The sequence below is a fragment of the Phasianus colchicus genome, chromosome 2 (assembly GCF_987193195.1).
Source record: "Phasianus colchicus chromosome 2, bPhaCol1.hap1.1, whole genome shotgun sequence".
Classification (NCBI taxonomy): domain Eukaryota; kingdom Metazoa; phylum Chordata; class Aves; order Galliformes; family Phasianidae; genus Phasianus; species Phasianus colchicus.
In genome coordinates, this window is record NC_143437.1 from 59036774 (window position 1) to 59055622 (window position 18849).

The window sequence follows — 18849 nt, forward strand, 5'->3', positions numbered from 1 at the left end:
TTTCTGTGAGGTGCTGGAGTGGGTTGCCCAGAACAATTGTGGATGTCTCATTCCTGGAGGTGTTTAAGGCCAGGCTGGATGGAGCCCTGGGCAGTCTTACTTGGTAGCTGATATAGCAGCTGACAACCCTGCCTGTGGCAGGGGAGCTGGAATTTGATCCTTGGGTCCCTTCCAACCCAAGCCATTCTATGATTCATTCTATGCTTCTAAGCCAGGTAACACTAACTATTGACTGATATAACTTTATAGACCTTATAAACTACAATACTACTGCAAATAATCTATCATTTTATTCTATGTCAAAAACACTTCTTGTTTTTAAATATCAGCAGATACAACCCAGACTTTCCTACACAGATATTGGGGGAGCTACAAAAACTTGACAGTAGCTCCTGTGGTTGAAAATGTTGAATACTCAGAACTTTGCCCATGCTGAATATTGAGAACTATTCCCATTCCAAAATCAGAGCTGGGATTTTTTGGCATTTCTGCGGTCTCTGCAGGAGTAAGACATAGTGGGGAAGTAGGTGCAGTACAGTGGCTTCACTGAAACCTGATGACCATCCAAGGTCAGGCAGAGTGTAGAGGCACTCAACCGTCCAAGATAGGTTGGATAAAGAGAAAGAGGTTCAGAGGTGGTGAAGAAAAGGCAGAAAGCAAAGAGCAAGGCTGAGATGTGAGGATATGCTGTATCCTCTTCTTACTGTATAGCTATATAGTCTAATTTTACAGCTTCACTGTTCCTGATCAACACTGAGATAGGAGAGCAAGGGAAATTCTAGTTAACACTTATTGAGTCAAGTACAGACAAACATCTGAATTGTTCATCTGTTGCTTTATATGCAAAATGGCCCCCCAGTTTTTTAGTAACTAATCAGAGATGGCCCCACATACATGCAGAATCCCTCTCTGAATTTGACAGTGCCACCTAAGATATGATGGGGCGAGCATGGCAGACCTGCAGAATGGGTATGCCAGGCTCAGTGAGTGCTAACCACCCCTAGGAGAGTTTCAGTCAGAATGAGCGTGCATCATACCCAGCTGTAACACTGTCTCTTAGTAATGAATAAATTACAGTATGGCATTTCATTCCAGTGGTTTGTAAATATAGTTGGCCCAAGTTGAAATGTTTTTTTGAATGGAAACTGTCCAGGCATTCAGCGTTTGACATTGTTCACTAAGTGACTGGCCAAAGCAGCTTCAGCTGTGAGTTCTTAGCCACAATTTAAGCATGTTGGAAAAATATTTAATGACTTCCCTTTCTGTCATGGATCAAAATGTATGTATTTTTATATACATGTGTGAATATACTAAGAATGCACATTGCTACACATCTGCAAGTTGCGAGGAAGACCTAACATGAAGCTAGAGACTCATCTAGGCATGATTTCACTGTTTCTGTTTTAATCATACTGATATTTTATTATATGATTCATGTAAAGTATTTAAAATTCAGTGCTACTTCTCTTCAGCTTAGAGTCCACTGTGCAATTTTTATTTTTATTTTTTGCATGGTTTCATACCAACATCTCCATATTGCTGCCGTTTGTGAATGCAACTGTTTTCTAGATCTGATCTGTTCTGGTAATGCAATCAAGTACTAAAAGGTCACCTTTGCCCAAGCTGGTTGTTTAGCTCCTTTCACTAGTATTTTTAGAAGTGGGAGTTTTCATGTCAGTATAATATTACTTCATTTTATCCTGCTCAGTTTGGACCCAAAGGAAGATTCTACAAGCAGATTAATTTTGTTATGCCATCTGCTGGCACTGGGGTGTAGCTAGAGACAAATTCCTGTGTGCATTTCTCTCCTTGCTCACATACACGTTATCTTCTTCCAAGAGATTTGTTCCTGATCCTTTTCTACAGCACGCTGAACTGGACTCCTGAAATGGTAGAGATTGTTAGGAAATCTGGGCATTTGGCTAAATGAAAAGTGCAAAAATGATACGAGCTATTCAATTTACAAGTTTGTCCATATAATTCTTTACATTTAGAGAAGGCAAGGCAAAGGCAGGAATAAAGCCGAAACTCGCCAATGAAACAGACACAATGCAAGAATACAAACTAGGCAAAAAATATTCTGGGAAAAAGTCACAGCCTCCCCGCGAGGAAACTGCAGGGCCGGAGGCGGTCGCGAGGGGGCGCTGTGGTGCCGCGCACGGCGCCTCCGCCGGCGGACTCGGAAGCCGGGCCCGGGTCGGTCCTTCTCACCCTCCGGGTGCTTGGGGAAGTCAGCAACCCGTCCTTTCCCTCCCGCCTCTTTTATTTCCTATTGGAACCCCCCCCCTTTTTTTTTTTTTTTTTTCTTTTCTTTTCTTTTCTTTTTTTTCTTTTCAGTATGCCAGGAAGAGGATGTAAAAAAAAGGCTGTGTGTTGGAATTATTGCCATTTCCCGTGGGTTACAGAATTCTTTCATAGTGATGCACTGACACTGCATCATTTCTTTCTTTTTATGTATTCAGTAAGCCCTTCTGAAATATAATTAAAAAAAAAAAAAAAAAAGAAAAAAAAAGAAAGAAAAGAAAAGAAGACAAGTCTACTGAAACAGGAGGTAGTCAAACATTTCCAAGCAAATGTTTTGCTTATGAGAAAGTGAATTCATGAGAGTCAAACAGCTCCGTGAAACAACTGGCATAAAAACAGCTCTTCTTCCAAACAGAAAGTTTACATAGTCAACTGTACAGGAGTAAATAGTCTGTTCTGTTAGTTTTCCTGAAGATAGGAGATGCTTTGCTACTTCTAATAGTGACAGCTTTGTATATTGAAATAAGCCTACAGACATGCTGTAATGCTGAGAAGTGCAGTAGTTCAAATTAAACACAGATGGTGAAATTAATTCAGAGAACGATATAATTACATGTCAAATCAGTTTAAAGGTGCTGACTTCTTGTTAATCTAATTTATAGCCTACAGTCTCAGAAATCCCCCCATCTGCATTTATATGCTCCATGCTGGAATACATCTATAAATGTGCAAACTAGGTTGTTTCAGAGAAGTCCTTGCATTGTCACACCAAATGTAGATTCTCCACTAGATCTATAGCCGCATCTTATGGTGTAAAAAGAGCAAGAGTTGATCACGGGTTAGGAAAACTCAGGATTCAGAAGATACTAAATCATTGCTGATATGGAATAACCACTGCAGGTTCCAAATTTTGTCTTCTTTAGTCTTATGCTTAGTCTTACCCTATTATATTTTGTTGCAATTACCACAGGGAACTCAGAGCAGGGTATTTGTTCACTTCTTTCCGTAGGCAGACAAACCTCAAACCACCATAGGAATAAGTGCAAGCTGATTGTGCAAACAGCGTTGCTCCAGTGGGGGCTGTCACAGGAGAGGTATCATGGAAATCCCAGAGGGGTGAGGATATTATCCACTGGGGATGATTGTATTTCTTTGGGAGACATCACTCCTCTGAAGAAATTCATCCTGAGAGAGCAGAATGGGCAAGACAAGAAACAGAACTGTGTCTGCTGGGATTGCAGGCACACACATAATGAGCTCCTGTCTGGAAGGGTTCTGGTACTTCCACTGTGCATGTCACCACGGACCACAAATCCTCCCCACTACACTGTAATCAGCTGAAGAGCTATAATAAGAGACCACAAGCCACAGCTGCAACGTGCCACAATGTTCTTTCACACTCCTCACAGCCTCAGCTGACCCCTCGGTGCTCCCGTGTAGAGGCAAAATCTGAGGACTTAGTGCCCCCACTCCACGACCATGCTCCTTCCCAACTATTCTCATCTTTCTCAGGGACATTTGTTAGCCTTGTTAGGGGTGTTACTCCTTCCTCACTGCTCACCTGGACAACAACATGACAACCTGGAAGAAGCTGTGCCAAGTGAACATACCAGTAAGAGAAGCATTCGCCAGGCTCTTACATCACTTTGTACAGCTCTGTAATCCCATCATGTCATATTGTGCAAATGGATCACTCTCATTTCCGTGAAGAGTGACACATTTTTTTCTGGAACACAAACCATGGCATGTACTCACACTACTTGCTGAGATAACAAGCCTCCAAAGCCACAACTGCCCAGTGAGGCAGAGGACATTGTCCTTTCATTCACAAGCCATTAGTGACTGATTCATCTGGTAAGACTCTATGAAGTTTAAACAGCATAACTTTCTTATCAGTGATCATTTCTTTCCTAGTTATATTGGCCCAGTTTTATAGTCACCGGATCTGCAGGTGACCAGAACAGTGAGGATCACCTATGTCAGAATTAGCTACTTACTACTAGGCTCAGTGCATTTCACCTCCTTAGTTGTTCCTCTTGAAGATGAAACAATTGCTGAAGCAAAGTTGGGTAAAAAATTAATAGGAGCTAAGGTCCAAAGGCATTTAAGAAACAATTCATTTGGCCATATATACATTATCCTGCTGCTGAGCTGTATAAGAACAGCCTACTGGGCATTCACGTATCACTCTAGATAAGTACAGATCTTCAGGTATCCACCTTTCTGTGTGATAGTCTTAGATACATCAAGATACCTCAAATGATATTGACATATGGTTGAACAGCTGCACAAGTGGACCTGTGGCTAACTTATTTCCTTGTCTCCTCTAGAAAATAGAAATACTTCTTTAGTTGCAGATGGAAGGTGATGTTAGAGCCTGAGACCTACAGTAGTCTTTCAGGAGATATAGGATCCTTGATCTTCACCTAAATCTGAAAATAGGATCTGGGCTACGAAACTGCATTCACTTGAAAACTATTCTTACTAATCTCATGTGTACTTGCCTGTCCTTGCAAGGAAAGGACAACACTGAGTCAGGCACGTTAGTAGGAATGAGAACATTGTGACTAAATACAGGAATAGGTCAGACCTGCTTGACACCAGTTTCAAAAAGCAGGCAGTCAGGAAAGAAAGGATTCTGAGCATGTGAATGATGCTGAGGCAGAAGAATTTGCTACTGTAACAGTTGAAGAGTGAATTATATCCCATTTAAGTATATGGGAAGTAGTTTCTTCCATGGGTTGCTTGAGAAATGACACTGCTACACTCACAAGCTCACAAGCAAGGCTTATGGAAAGTCCCTCACATAATTGGCTCTTAGCAATAGAAATTGGATTGGAGCTCTTTCTTGTGCCGTAGAAAAGACATTGCCAGTGCCTGAAAATCCAAGAATATCCTCCAGTTAAAGAAGCAACCAGAGGAGGAAGATTTCTGTAATGAGTTCTGTTTGCTGTTTATGGAAGCATTTATTGCAGTCTGTTCAAAACAGAGCCTGTAGGCATCTATTTCCTTTGCACTTGCCTGTTGGGACTCAGGGAATTCGTTAGCAGCCTTGTTTTAATCAACACTAATGTTGTGCTAACAACAGCAATTTTATAATTACATAACAGTTTTCATCTTATAAGATCCCACAGCTTATAAAAGTTCAACACTGTTTCCAAAGAATGGAAACTCGTGGCTATTTAGTTGAGCAAAAAACACTCCAATTGTTTAGGATGAGAAGTGACCTACACCATGCTGGTATTTAGGAATGCAGTGTTCTCCCTCCGACCTTCATGCTGAGCTGGCATTGAGAGTTTTAAGAGTTACTTCTGAATGGAATTAAGTTTTTACAGCTCTTTAAAATGGTAGATGAGTGTCCAAATCCTCTGTATAATTCTCTTTCAAGACTAATGCAATCAGATGACAATGGAAAGCTGGAGATAGTTGTGATTGGTACCAGAAAACCCTACCCTATGGTAGCTGTAGGATACTGAAAGAAATCTATAGTAGCTTGTACTCCTTAAAGATACCAACAAGCCATGCCCTCCCACTAGCCCACATTGAGGTAATAAATATAGTCCTTTTTAGAGACTTATTTCAGCTGGTGAAGGCTTTTGAGCAAACCAGAAATAAAAATGTGATGCTGCATTATGTCAGAGTCGCATGTTTAGTCTGCCTCTCTAGAAATAATCAAGAAAAGTTATACATGATAAGAGACAGATGCTTGTGCCTCAGCAGACATTTGAACTCTTTCTAGTACAATAGTAAAAAGGAGAAAATATCCAAAGAAATTTTTTTCTTCAGTATTCAAATTTCTACTTGGAGTTTTTTGAAGAGAGTAATTAACAAGAGAGGCCTTTTTCTTTGGCTTTCCTTAAACCATTTGCATTAGTGTAACCTGTTAGTTCAGGAGACAGTCATATAATCCAATATTTGGATGCATCCATACACAGTCAACACAGAATGCTTTTTTCCCTACATGAACACAGTTTGATATTGGGCTATGCTGGTGATCCCAAGGTGGATTTGCTAATACTGTTTCTGATACCAGGACCTCCTCACTCAGTACTGGACCTTCATTCAGTGTCATCATTGTGTGTATGCATGCAAACACAAATGTGTGTGAACAATATGTGTCTTTAGAGATATAAAAATGTAACTCCATCACTTTGAAGCTTGGGTAAAGCACAACAGTGCCAGATAGGTAGACCTCAAAGGGCAGTTTTCCTTCTCAGGGCTGGTGGCTTTCCATCACCTGTCCTGTGCCAGATGTCGTTTTGGAGCAGTATCTGAGTGCAGTTCTTTAATTATCTAATGTCCCAGGAAGGTGAAAGAAGATGGAGAGTCAACAGGATGTAACATTGGCCCTGCTTTGCATGGTTCACTTGTCCCGTCTCCTCCCTACTCCATTTGTTTGCTTTCCCACCTGTGGTGATGCCTGTGCTGACAGGTGGATGGGAACCTGTGCACACTTCGCAGTAATCCTGGCCAGCATGACTGATTGATCAGCCAGTGAGCAGTAGCTCACCTACACATGAGAGGCAGCTCCTGATGGATCCACTCAGCACAGTCATCAGCCCAGAGCCAGGATGCCATTACTTGAATATGCCAGAGGCTTGGTTTTGCCCTCTGTTGTACTTGCTTAAACACACAGAGGTCACCAAGATTGTTTTCTGGTATAAATGAACAAATAATTTGCTGTCAAGGGTACTTTTCACAAACAAGGCGTTGAAAAATGGCCATTTCTTTCTGTTTCATGTCTCCAGTATCTGTGTACTATTTCTGTTGGCCAAAACATTGATCTTCCCCTCTCTAGGAAGTCCCAGTATTTCCAAACACATTTTCATCCCAATTAAAATGGCAGGTCAGGTTTCTAAATTTCACTTGTATCAGTGAATCCAAAAGTCCCCTTTCAACAACAGTTACGTGACATTTCACTTTGGCCATTTCCATTTGTTTCTATGAGGTTTTCTCACCTAATCGAAGAATGGCATTTCAGCAAGCAAAAAGCAGCTTGAGGAGAAGGAGATTGGGAACAACAAGATTCCTGAGCTGCCTCTGAAAAAGGCTCAGGAAATTTTTTTTGACAAAGGGATTCAGAGTTGAGGTCTATGAAGCTTGAAGAGCTCAGATGACCAAGATGCTCTCATCAAAGGGATCTCAAGTTCTCAGGCTCTTGAGTCCTTGTCAGCCTGCTGGGTGGGCTGCCAAGGGCCAGCCCAGCAGACAAGCTGAGAGAATATGGGGCAGAAACCTAACACAAAGGCAGAGTTGTTTCAGAACCTGCCTGCTTTCTCCTGGGTCCTCACTGAAATCAATATTTTTCTGGGAAATATGAGTTCCATAATTTGGCATTTTCTGTTCCTTTGGAAAATTCAAATGCATTAAAAACAAAACCCAGAGATTTCTGAGGGGGTCATGGAGGACATGCATGAAAAAAAAACAAAAACTGAATGCAGTTATTTTAATATTTCCCGTAAATCCTCAGTTTGAAACGTGTCACAGATAGAAGAAATTGTCCATGTAAATTTTATCCAGGCTCTCTAGTCTTTTCTTGTTTTTTCCAAGAATGTGATAAGTTTATTCTTTTTAAATCCTTCTGAGAATGAATGCTGGATCTAAAGCTGTTTGTAGTAACACAGGCTTTGCACACTGAAGTTAGCAGCCGGTTTTATGAGTAGCTTCAAGTGGAATGCGAAGAATGAGTATTGCATGTGATGATGCATCAGTGGACTTCATTTTATTTAGTATACTTTATAAACTGACCACCATCCCATTTAGATGGGGAACAAATGAGGTTAGATGGCTCAAAGGTTAGAGGAGATGAAGCCCCCAGTGGGAAGAGAAAGCAGCCTCTCATGGCACAGAGCACCAGGCTGTGCTAAGGAATGTCTGCAACCCCTTAGCCACCTCCCCAGGAGATCTGCCCCAAGTTCCTGCCAGCAGGAGATAATGGCAGCCCAGCAGAACTTGCTGCAAGCATGTGTTATTTTTTTCTCTTTTGTGCTCAGGGGATGAATTAGGAGTGCTACAGCACTGCTGGTAAAATTGTAATAATCTTAGGCACTGCGCTTGTGAGTGTGCCTGTGGGGTGTGTGCAGCCTGTAAATAGGGCCAGTTATAAGAGCCATATTGCAGGGCTGTGAAAAGGTTCAAGGGAACCAGAAGTGAAAGCAGCACGAGTGACATTTCTTCTAGTACGATGTATGGCAAGAAGTCAGGACCTTCTCTGTACTCTGAAAACAGAGACTGTGGGGACCAGCAAAAGTCTCTTCTTCTAACCACCTCTTGCCTCCATCTGAGGAAGATCTTATACACACATCAACTATTATGCCCATGTCTGTCTTTAAAAACAATTAATTAAACACTTTCCTGCCTTCTTTAAGAGTTTTCAGATTAGTGAAAAATGAAATAATTCACTGTTTCTAAAATCTGACTGTCTCCTCCTTTTGCTAGAAACTTCTTAAGCACTCTTCTTATAATACTGAAGACCAACTCTGTAGCCACTAAAATAAAAAATATTTTGCAAGGCTCTGGTATGGCATAATCTGAAACACTTTACAGACTGTCATACAGATGTGTAAAATTTTCAGGGGCAAGGAAACAGTAAACATTTGGTGCCCACATACAGTACAGTGAGATAGTAATGAAGTAGAACACACTGCACAAAGAATCCAGAGCTCCCACTCCAACCTTAGCCATAAATTCTCAGAAATTACTTACAGCTTTTCATGTAATTTTGAAAATGTTACCCCGGATTCTTGTGTGTCACAGGAAGTTATTTTTTGTACTCTGAAAGAGTGCATTGCTTTCAGCTAGAAAACAGAAGGTCCATCAACCTTAAACCTGAATAAGCCCTTCAGTATTCAGAGGAATTCACAGAGATTCTTCCATTTCCATATTGCATCTTCCACAATGTCAGATTTAAACTTCAGTAATTTATCCATTGCAGCTTTAATTTGCTTTAAAAGCACTGGGGGAAAAAAAAAATCTAACAAATAAAATAGGCTGTGGCTGAGATTGCGATCCTTCACCTTCATGGTGGACTTTTATCTATATAATGGAGTCTTTATGACATCCTCATGTTCCACAACTATAGAACGGAGATAATGGTTCCTTAATTATGGTTAATGCTTTGACAGCTACAGATGAAAGCCATTACTAGTGCAAGTTAAAGCCAAAGAAATGGATGAAAAGACTCATCCTTGCTTTTAAAGTTAACATTTTAAGGAACTGAACAACAGACTTCAATCAAACAGAGAGCTCGGGTCCTTGATGGAGTATTGTTTCCTTGCTCATGCTTAAAGGTAGCAGGGTCCAGATCACCTACTGGCATTCCCTCCCACAACCCACATCCACACAAGAAATAAAGTCAGTTCCTCTGGATTTAAACAAAATCCTTCTGGTTTAGCAATGCACATTTCTACTTAAGCAATAAACATCTGTCGTCTGCCATTCATTAATATTAATTATAAATGGTCACTAGCTCATGGGATCCAAGTCCACCAGCTGAGATTTTTCCAACTGTGACCTTGCAAGGGTTTGTATAAAAAGTGTTCAGAAGGGTCCTTCCAAGCCTGAAGCCAACAGTTAGTGCAGTTTGCAGAGTATAGCATTTATATCATGCACTTAGAACAAGAGCAGTCGGAAAGGGATATGGAGAGTGGGGGAGGGAGGAAAGGAGAGAATACAGGGGCTAAAACAGGGCTCCTTTAAACACTTAAGTGTTTTAGACCTTTCTGTAGGCTAATGACAGGGAGAGGCATCGTTCATAATGAGACTGGGCCATCCACTAAACATTACTGTAAATGAAAGGTTGCGTGAATTAAAGGTTGTTCATCTCATGTTTCAGGAATGTAGTTGTGTTTCATGTCTGAAGTCTGTTTTCCTTTTAAACGGAGTTCTTCAGATGACAAATGAGAGAGGGAATTTCAGAAAGCAAATGGGCAGAAGTAAATACATGCTTAAGAACAAAGCAGAGACATAACGGTAGTTGTAAATCTTTATGCTGTGGCTACTGTTTGCTATTGATATTGGGGAGGATTAGATTAGATTCAAAATTCAAAAAATTTCATCACTGGGTCATTTTGCTTGTAAACCCCAGAAAAATCCCCAGTTAAACATTACATACTAGCCTGCAGATGTTTAGCTTGTGGACCCCTGGTTAATTCTTTTTACAGCCATCTCTTGTTTCAAGGAACTAAACATTGAAAATTTTGGAAATGGTTTCCTTTTTTTTTCATTAAAAACATAGCCACCAATATTTTAAATGACAAATGACAAATGTCTTTCTTTCTTCTCATTAATTTCTTGCCACTTAAAAATTACTTTAACAAACACAAGTGAAAAATATTTGTTTGCATCTGTCCTTAATATTAACTTTTTTTTTTTTTTTTAATCTAAACATACAGTAATATTCCCCTGATGGGCCACATCTTTGTCTACTATCAAATTTTACATAGCTTCATTGGCAGAGTGGTGGTAGCTTTCATCTCTAGTGAATTAGTGTGACAAGAGAGTGGTGAGGTGCTGGAACAGGCCGCCCAGAGAAGCTGTGGATGCTATATCCCTAGAGGTGTTCAAGGCCAGGTTGGATGGGCCCCTGGGCAGCCTGCTATAGTATTAGATATGGAGGTTAGCAGCCCTGCCTGTGGCAGGGGGGTTGGAGTTTGATTATCTTTGAGGACCCTTCCAACCCAAGTCATTCTATGATTCTTTGATTCTAAGTCGACTGAGCCATATACACGGGAATATGCTGGTGAGTGCAAAGAGGAGCATGGCAGATACACTAGCAATAGAGGACACCTCAATTAAACAAAATGGAAGAAAATTGGTTTCGATGCCTTCATTCAGTCCCAAATGAAAATCTGAGCTTGGTAAAGACAGAAGGACACTTTATATTGAATGTGTCAATAGACAGTGATACTTGAAATAGTGCTGTGCAAATGTGCAGTATGTCTTCTGTCTGGAAGTCTTACAGAAGGCAATAGGCATGAAAAAATTTTATGGAAATGTTGTGGTAATTTCAGAAATGTAGGGAAGCTTATCAAAGCATTATCTAGTTCTTTACTGGACTCTGGGGCTGGATTGCTATACTTAGACTGTTTCTGATGGATGTTTGTCTAACCTCCTTAAAAATCTTCCATGATGGAGATTCCCACAACCTCTTTCCTGATCTTTACAGTCTCTGATAACAACACTGGATGTTATCTCATTGGGAACAATGCAAAGCTCCTTTGGCTCTTTATAATGAAAAGCTATGGCAGCAAATGTTTTCTTTGTCAAAGTTAAGGGGCTGGAAGAGAGCTGGGAAGTGGCAGCCTAAACAGACCAAAGGCTACAACAGGTGTCAGAGCTAGGAGGGAGCCTGTGCTGAGAGGGACAAAGAGGTTGGAGATGCAGAGACCTGGGTGGGGAAAAGCAAACAGAGCTGCTTCGGTGGGAAGAACAGACAAATATTCAGTAAGATGAGGAGAAGCAGCAGCCAAAAACGTGCTTGTTTTCACTTTGTTACAAGGGAATGTTGAAAAATCTTTTCTTTACAGCTAGATCCAAAGCACCCTGAAGTCAATGGGATTTCAATGGGTCTTGGACAATGCTCTTTAAAAGAATTAGGCAGCTAATACACTAGTGAATGAGTGCCATTGGTCTCCACAATTTGCTGTGCTATAACAGCATTGCTATACATGGAAGTGTTCCACAGCTCAGGATTTAGCTGATTTAACAGTGCTCTGTGTGTCACCATTAAAACACCCACTGCCAGATTTACTCTGTAGCTCACATACACCAAATATTTTGCATTCTTGGACTAAATTTGATGGATGTACTACCAAACTGCTTTCTTGCATTTGTTCTTCTTTCCAGGTCATACAGGCAAAAATTGAGTTTTAGATCTCCAGATGACAAAGGCCAAGTGGGCCCTGCTATCAGTAGCCACTTCCCTTCATCTTTACTCTGTGGTAATGTTGCCCAAGGACAAGAAAACAGCTTGCTCTGGTCTGCTGGGGAGTAGAGAAAAGAAAGTTATCAAGATATTTGGCCATGGCACACAACCTGCAAGAGGCTGATTTCCTCTTCCAGCTGTGACAAATAAGTCCCACTGCTCCTTACAATGCTAGAAGTTAGGGCAAGGACTTTGGAAGTACCAGCTGTGAGAAGTGGAGAAAAAGGATAAATGAGGACACGCAGGCAGACTAAGGAAATGATGTAGAGTAAGAGAAAAAGAGATGATTTCTATCCCTTATTTGGTTTAGTGTTCTAGGGAGAAGTGCTCCCGTGTCATCCACATTTTATTATAAGAATGAAGTCAGCTTTGTTTTTGGATTTACTTACTGCACAGGAGGAGCTGACCATCCACTCCTTTCTCTGTTTTGAGATGACTGCCACACTGTATAGCACTGTATGTGCAAAGACTTCAGCAAGTTTGTGTTGCCTGCTTGCACAGTGTGTATATCTGTCAGAACTGGGAGGTACAGTGAGAATTTGATGTTCACCCTAACACAAAGTAAGCATACTTGTAGCAAAATGCTACATTACTGTTAATTAGTTTGGATTTTAAGGTCTTACTTTGCAGGTAGTAACATAATAGGACATTCAAAAATGCCTAGCTTCAATTATATTTTGAAAGTGCTTTGACTAAAGTTTAAAATGGGTTTTTCCTGCCTTTTCAGCCCTTGAATTCTCGAGCTGTACATACTTGCTTACTAGCGATTTTGGGTTCGCAAATCTCTCTGACTCCTATTTTTCCCTTCTTAACCATTCTCCCCCAAGATCTCTTTTCTAAATGGTGACCATTTGTGCAGGCCAGCAGTGGTGGGCAGCCTTGTGCTGTCCGTGTCCTGCCTTTGTCAAGGTATTTCCAGAAAGCTATTTCCCTTGATGTTGCAACTAAGGAATTCCCAGTCGCAACAGCCCTGGTGTTGGGGGCTGGAAATGTGTTAAAGTTAAAGAGTCAAAACCCCTGCGAGGAAAGGAAATGAGAGGTCCTCTTGGCAGAAACAAACAGAAAATAAACAATCAAACTCAATTCCTCAATTATAGTAAGTCAGGCTCGCAAAGGCCAGAGTTATGACCCACTGGCGTATGCAGAATGTAAACACAGGGATGCAGTAATTAGCTTTGTGTTCATCTTGAAGCTTCAGAAGTCCTGTGACCCACCATGGAGTAAGGTCATTAACCACAACCACACGAGTGACCTTCACACAGGACACCCCATCTCTCACAGTTAGTCTAGAGAACAGTGCACTTCTGATGGCTCTCTAAACACATGCGCCAATCCTTTTGTTTTAAATACCACCAAGCTATACATAGGGGAGAGGATCTGTCTTTCAGGATGAGCTGTGGTTAAAATATCTTATTTTCCCATGTAGTTATGTTTAAGAAGTTAGCAGGTAAGATCCACATCATTCACCCTGGACTGTCCTTAGCAGTCATTGTGAAAAGGGAACTCTCTCTAGAGAAAAAAAGTATTTTGCCCTTTTTAGAATCCATTTAATGGCACATGAATCCCCTTCCCCAAGAGCAGTATCCCAGTATCCCACCTTTAATATGATACATCAAGGACATTCTTAGACATAGGCAACTAATTTTTAGCAGAGACTTAGTGATGACTCCCATCTTGTCATGCCCTTTATGAATTATCAGAAGGCAAAATCCTTGTTGTAAAAATCAAGTGCACATCAACTTCAAATTGTCCAGTATGAAAAAAAAAAAAAATTCTTCAAAATGAGTAAGCAACTACTCCAGACTCCAAAATTTTCAGGAAGAAATTGATATTACTACACAAACAAACACATTGCTGTGGCACATATTAATGTAAGTGGGTACAAAGGGGTTTCTTTGTATTGTAGAGATTACAAAACCTTGATTTTATGGGCCATGGTTCAAAACTTGTGAAAAGTGTGAAACTCTACTAATGGCTTCCTTCCCTACTCTACTCCCATGTACACCTTAAAATTGTAATACGACTTACTTACAAACTTTCTCTTAGTTTAATAGAGGCTCTCTTTCTCTGTGCTGCCAGGGACACCTTATCTGGCCATTAATGAAACTGATGCACCTTGAGAGGACATTAAATGAAGATTTTGTTGCTATTGATAGAGATACTAAAGCAGCCTTCTGTGCTCCTTTGTTACATGAATCCATGTGGCATCAGAGTGTATACATTAGGGTGGGTAACTCAATGAGTTTAAATTAACTGAATACAAGTAATTTATTGTGTAATACCAGGGTTGCTCCAAAAGTAATGCCTCCTATGTTACTATGTTGGTCCACTACATCCGAAGCAGATGCTGGTGCTATGACAGTAAAAGCTGAACCTTCCCACCAATATTCTGTTACATTTTGTTGCTGTGTGACAGATGGCAGCAGAAGGGCAATCTGACAGAATGGTGTGTGTCCTGGAAATGTGTATGAAGCAAAGGTGTGGAATTGAATTCCTCTGTGCACCCACTGACATTTACTGATGCTTGCTGAATGTTTCTGGAGACCAAATGGTGGATGTGAACCCAGTGAGGCAGTGGGTGATGTGTTTCAGCAGTGGCAACAGTGACAGTGAAAACAAGCCATGTTCTGGATGGTCATGCACAGCTGTCAGACCATGAAATGAAGGATGTCTTTATCCACAAATTGTTGGTTTACAACAGGAAACTGCATACAGAGTTGAAGATCAGCAACTTTGTGTTGGAAATGATGGTGGCAATGCTGGAATATCACAAAGTTTGCACAAGGTGGATCCCTTGAATTCTCACACAGGAACAGAAAGAACAGCATAAGCAAGTTTGTCAGGATCTATTGAGTCAGTATAAGGCTGATCCAGTTTCTTGAATCACATCATTACCATTTATGAGATGTGGTATCACCACCGTAATCTGGAGTCAAAATGACTGTACATGAAGTGACGACACATGAATTCCCCATTAAAGAAAAAGATCAAGATGCAGCCCTAAATGGGAAAAGTGATGAACACTGTCTTATAGGATAGGAAAGTAGTGACCCTTCCAGATTTCCTAGAAACTGGATAAGCCATCAACTCTGACCACTGCATTGCAACACTAAGTTGAAGACTTGAACTTTGAGTCAGACCAGAGGAGACAACCTTCCTCTTGCAAAAATGCCTCTTGCCAGGCCCCAAGCCAGTTTGCAGTCAATCTTGGTTGGACTGTCCTATCACACCAACAGTATAGTCCAGATTTGGCACCTTCTGAATTCCATCTGCTGGGACCAATGAAAGATGGGTAGCATTTTCCTAGCAATGACACCATCACAGCATCTGTGAAACAGTGGGTCACCTCCACTGGTGCAGATTTTTACAAGTGCAGCGTGCAGGCTCTTGTTCATCTCTGCAAAAATGCATAGCTAATGGTGGTAATAATGCTGAAAATTAGCTTTTTGTAGCTGTCATGGTTTTATGACAGAATTTGATAATATTAATAATACTTAGAGAATTTGTTCTATCAAGGAGTGTTATTGTGTTCTTTGTATTGGTTGCAATTATCATAGAAATTAATAGGAAGCATTACTTTCACAGTTAGTATGAAGTTACGTTGTTTTCAGCTAAAATCTTGACAAATGCCTTGGGGTTTTTAGCTAACAGGCAGTTTTGCATATTTAATGGCTGCCTGATAGAACTCCTTCTGCATACCATAGTCATCTGAAGACATGCACTCAAAACTCTAGCATCTTCTCCCAGTAAAACTCAATTCACTAGACAGAGAGAGGAAAAAAAAAAAAAAAAGTTATACTGGATCACACCAGCTTTAATGGCATACTAACAGATGGAAACAAAAAGCCATCTTCATTTGTCTTATCTTGTTCTGTGTAACTGTTCCAGAAACATGCACTTGCCTCTCTGAGATAGCAGCAGCTGAAATGACTAACATCCTGTCTTTGATTTCAACTTCTTGAGTAAAGTCACTGAAGGATCTGTGACGAGCATACCCCGTCATGATGTGGTCTTTGCCCTTACTCCCTCGGCCACAGACATATAGTCAACATGGAAATGGCAAAGACTGACTGAAATAACTTTGTCTTCTAACTTGTCTGATTGCAGATGACAGATAGCAGCACTGTTGGGTCCTGCTAGGTCTGCCGCTAGACTTAGTTGATGCTGTGGAAGCTAGCCTCCAAAGCAATCCCCAAGTGGCAGTGTGGAGTTGTACAATGCAAAATAGCATTTTCAGTATTTCTTAACAGTAAGTCCAAATGTATTTACTTTGCCTTTCCTGTCCAAAAGAGTTTTTGTTGTTAACTCCCTCTCATCTGGACTAGCTGGCCATAAGAACAGAGCTTGCTTTGGCTTTTGGTACAAGCACTCTCTTGTTTGAAGGGGATCAGAAATTTCTCTTGGAGTAATAAGGGACAGTGGCAGCAAGGAAGATAAGTGGCCTGGAGATTAAGTTGGAAAGCCTCATTTCCCTATCCCAGTAGGAACATAAGGAAACTCTGAGCCTAATTCATCCCTTCAAGCTATTTTAACCTAATGTTTCATGTGTGAATTTCCTCAGTTTTATTAAGGATTACCTTTTATTTCATTTTAAATAAACTCATCTCTCTTTGAAAGTGTACAAAAATGAATTGGACAGACATTTGTGGGTAATATTACAGAGGATTGTACAGCAGTGTCTTTCAGAACATTAAAAAAGTACTCTCAGCCATACACATGCAAATCCCAAAGGCATAAGCAGTATTGGAACATAGTTGTTGGAATGTAGGTTACATCTGACTGCAGAAAGTTCAAAAGAGTTGTCTACTGAGTGTGAAACAGACTAGAATATACTCTGTGACTTGCTCAAAAGAGAATAATGGTTTTATGCGCACTGCAGGAAAAATAAAGATTTTAAAGGAATTCTTGTAGCGTGCAGTATTTTTCAGATACAGCTTGGCTCAGATCCTGTTAAATAAGGATTGACAGTAAAACAGGTAAGGAGTTTCTTTTAAAGTACTTACTACATATGAAATACAGACAATTCTCAAAGAGAAAATATCCAATCTGAGAATGTTGCCAAATTACCATAAACAAATACATGACATCATTATCACCTTAAAGAAAACTGACAGAAGTTTTTGGAGAGGGTCCAGAAGAGGGCCACAAGAATGATCCAAGGGCTGGAGCACCTCTCCTATGAAGACAGGATGAAGAAACTGGGCTTGTTCAGCTTGGAGAAGAGAAGACTGTGGGGAGATCTCATTGAAGCCTCCCAATATTTAGAGAGAGTTTATAAACATGAGGGAAATCAAGTTTTTACAAGGGCGGATAATGATAAGACAAGGGGGAATGGTTTTAAACTAAAGGAGGGGACATTATGATTAGATGTCAGGGTAAAGTTTTTTACTGAGAGAGTAGTGAGGTGCTGGAGCAGGCTGCCCAGAGAGGTTGTGGATGCTTTGTCCCTGGAGGTGTTAAGTGGAGTTTCCCTCGCTTGCCACAGAGTGTTGTGGTCTTTCTCCTACACTGGGACTCTGCAAGTAGAGGGCAAGATCATGCCACATTTTTCAACCAGAGCTAGTACAAAGAGGTCAGGGTGTGAGAGAGGTCACAGCGCTGCAATAGTAGGAGTTACAGGCTTACCTGTATAGGAGCATGACATAGGAACCAGTTCAGAAGAATCTTAGAGTAGAACCATGAAATTTGACTGCTTGATATTCAAGAAAAAACTGTCACCATGCCATGTTTTGTAATGGACCTTTTTGCTGCAAGTGCAACACCTCATTTTGGCAGTTCTTTCAGCAGAACCTACAGAGAGTGCATCTTCCCATCCTACCCACCCTGTGTACTCTGGATCACACAAAGTGCATTTTTTTTCAGCAGCATTAGGACTTTATTTACACCAGGGAAGTGCACAGTTCCCTCCAGCTCAATGAATGTCACATCACTGGGAGCTTTGGGGAAGCCAGCAATTTAGGCTTGAGAATTCAGATGTGAATATTTAAACAAGTACAATACAAAACTCAAATTATGATGATGATAACGTGGTACCTTTTCCTTCCTTCTGACATCTCTTTCTTTGTACCATACATTTTCTGCTCTCGCTTGTAGCTGGGCAAGGATTGCCCCTTGCTGACGGATGTTGTACGATCTCTCTGACCCTTACTTCATTTCCTCTTTTGAAACCACATGTTTTTCCTTTCTTTGTGCAAGGGCTCCATGGACTCCACTCACTAGCTTCACAGTGCACTGCAACAAACATAGGACAAGCTGAGCCTGGCCAGTATATTTTTGTATACATTATGCATATGGTACATTTATCTTATTCTGCATCAGCTAAAAGCTAGCAAACAAAAATGAAATGAATCAGGATTTAAAGCAGTGAATTGAGTAAATTTGTACTACTGAAGGTATACTGCATACAATAATGTCAAATAATTATGTCAGATGCTATTTTGTACCTGCTGTTTTGTAATTCTGTCCCTGAAACGTGGAGATAGAGCTCCTTTTGGTTTTAGTGGAATTAAACAGGAGGGAGGAGAAGGAAAATCATTGTGTCAAGCTGCTGCAGCTGGTCCTTGAGGTATTGAATTTGGAAATCAATAGTTATAATGAAATAACTGTTATAGAAAAATTACATTAGGAACCAAGCATCTTTGGTTATCTCTTACTTGGCATTCAACTTAAATAGTGGTAGA

General features: G+C 40.6%; 1 protein-coding gene across 3 annotated transcripts in view; it reads right to left on the bottom strand.

Annotated features, from left to right (window-relative positions):
* The window catches only part of RSPO3 (R-spondin 3), a 77118-nt gene that overhangs the window by 20347 nt on the left and 37922 nt on the right, over positions 1 to 18849 (bottom strand). For all 3 annotated transcript variants that reach the window (XM_090135822.1, XM_031611237.2, XM_090135821.1), the window contains exon 4: positions 18203 to 18400. In XM_090135822.1, the coding sequence (XP_089991948.1) occupies positions 18203 to 18400 (198 nt within the window). The remainder of the gene's footprint in view (positions 1 to 18202; positions 18401 to 18849) is intronic.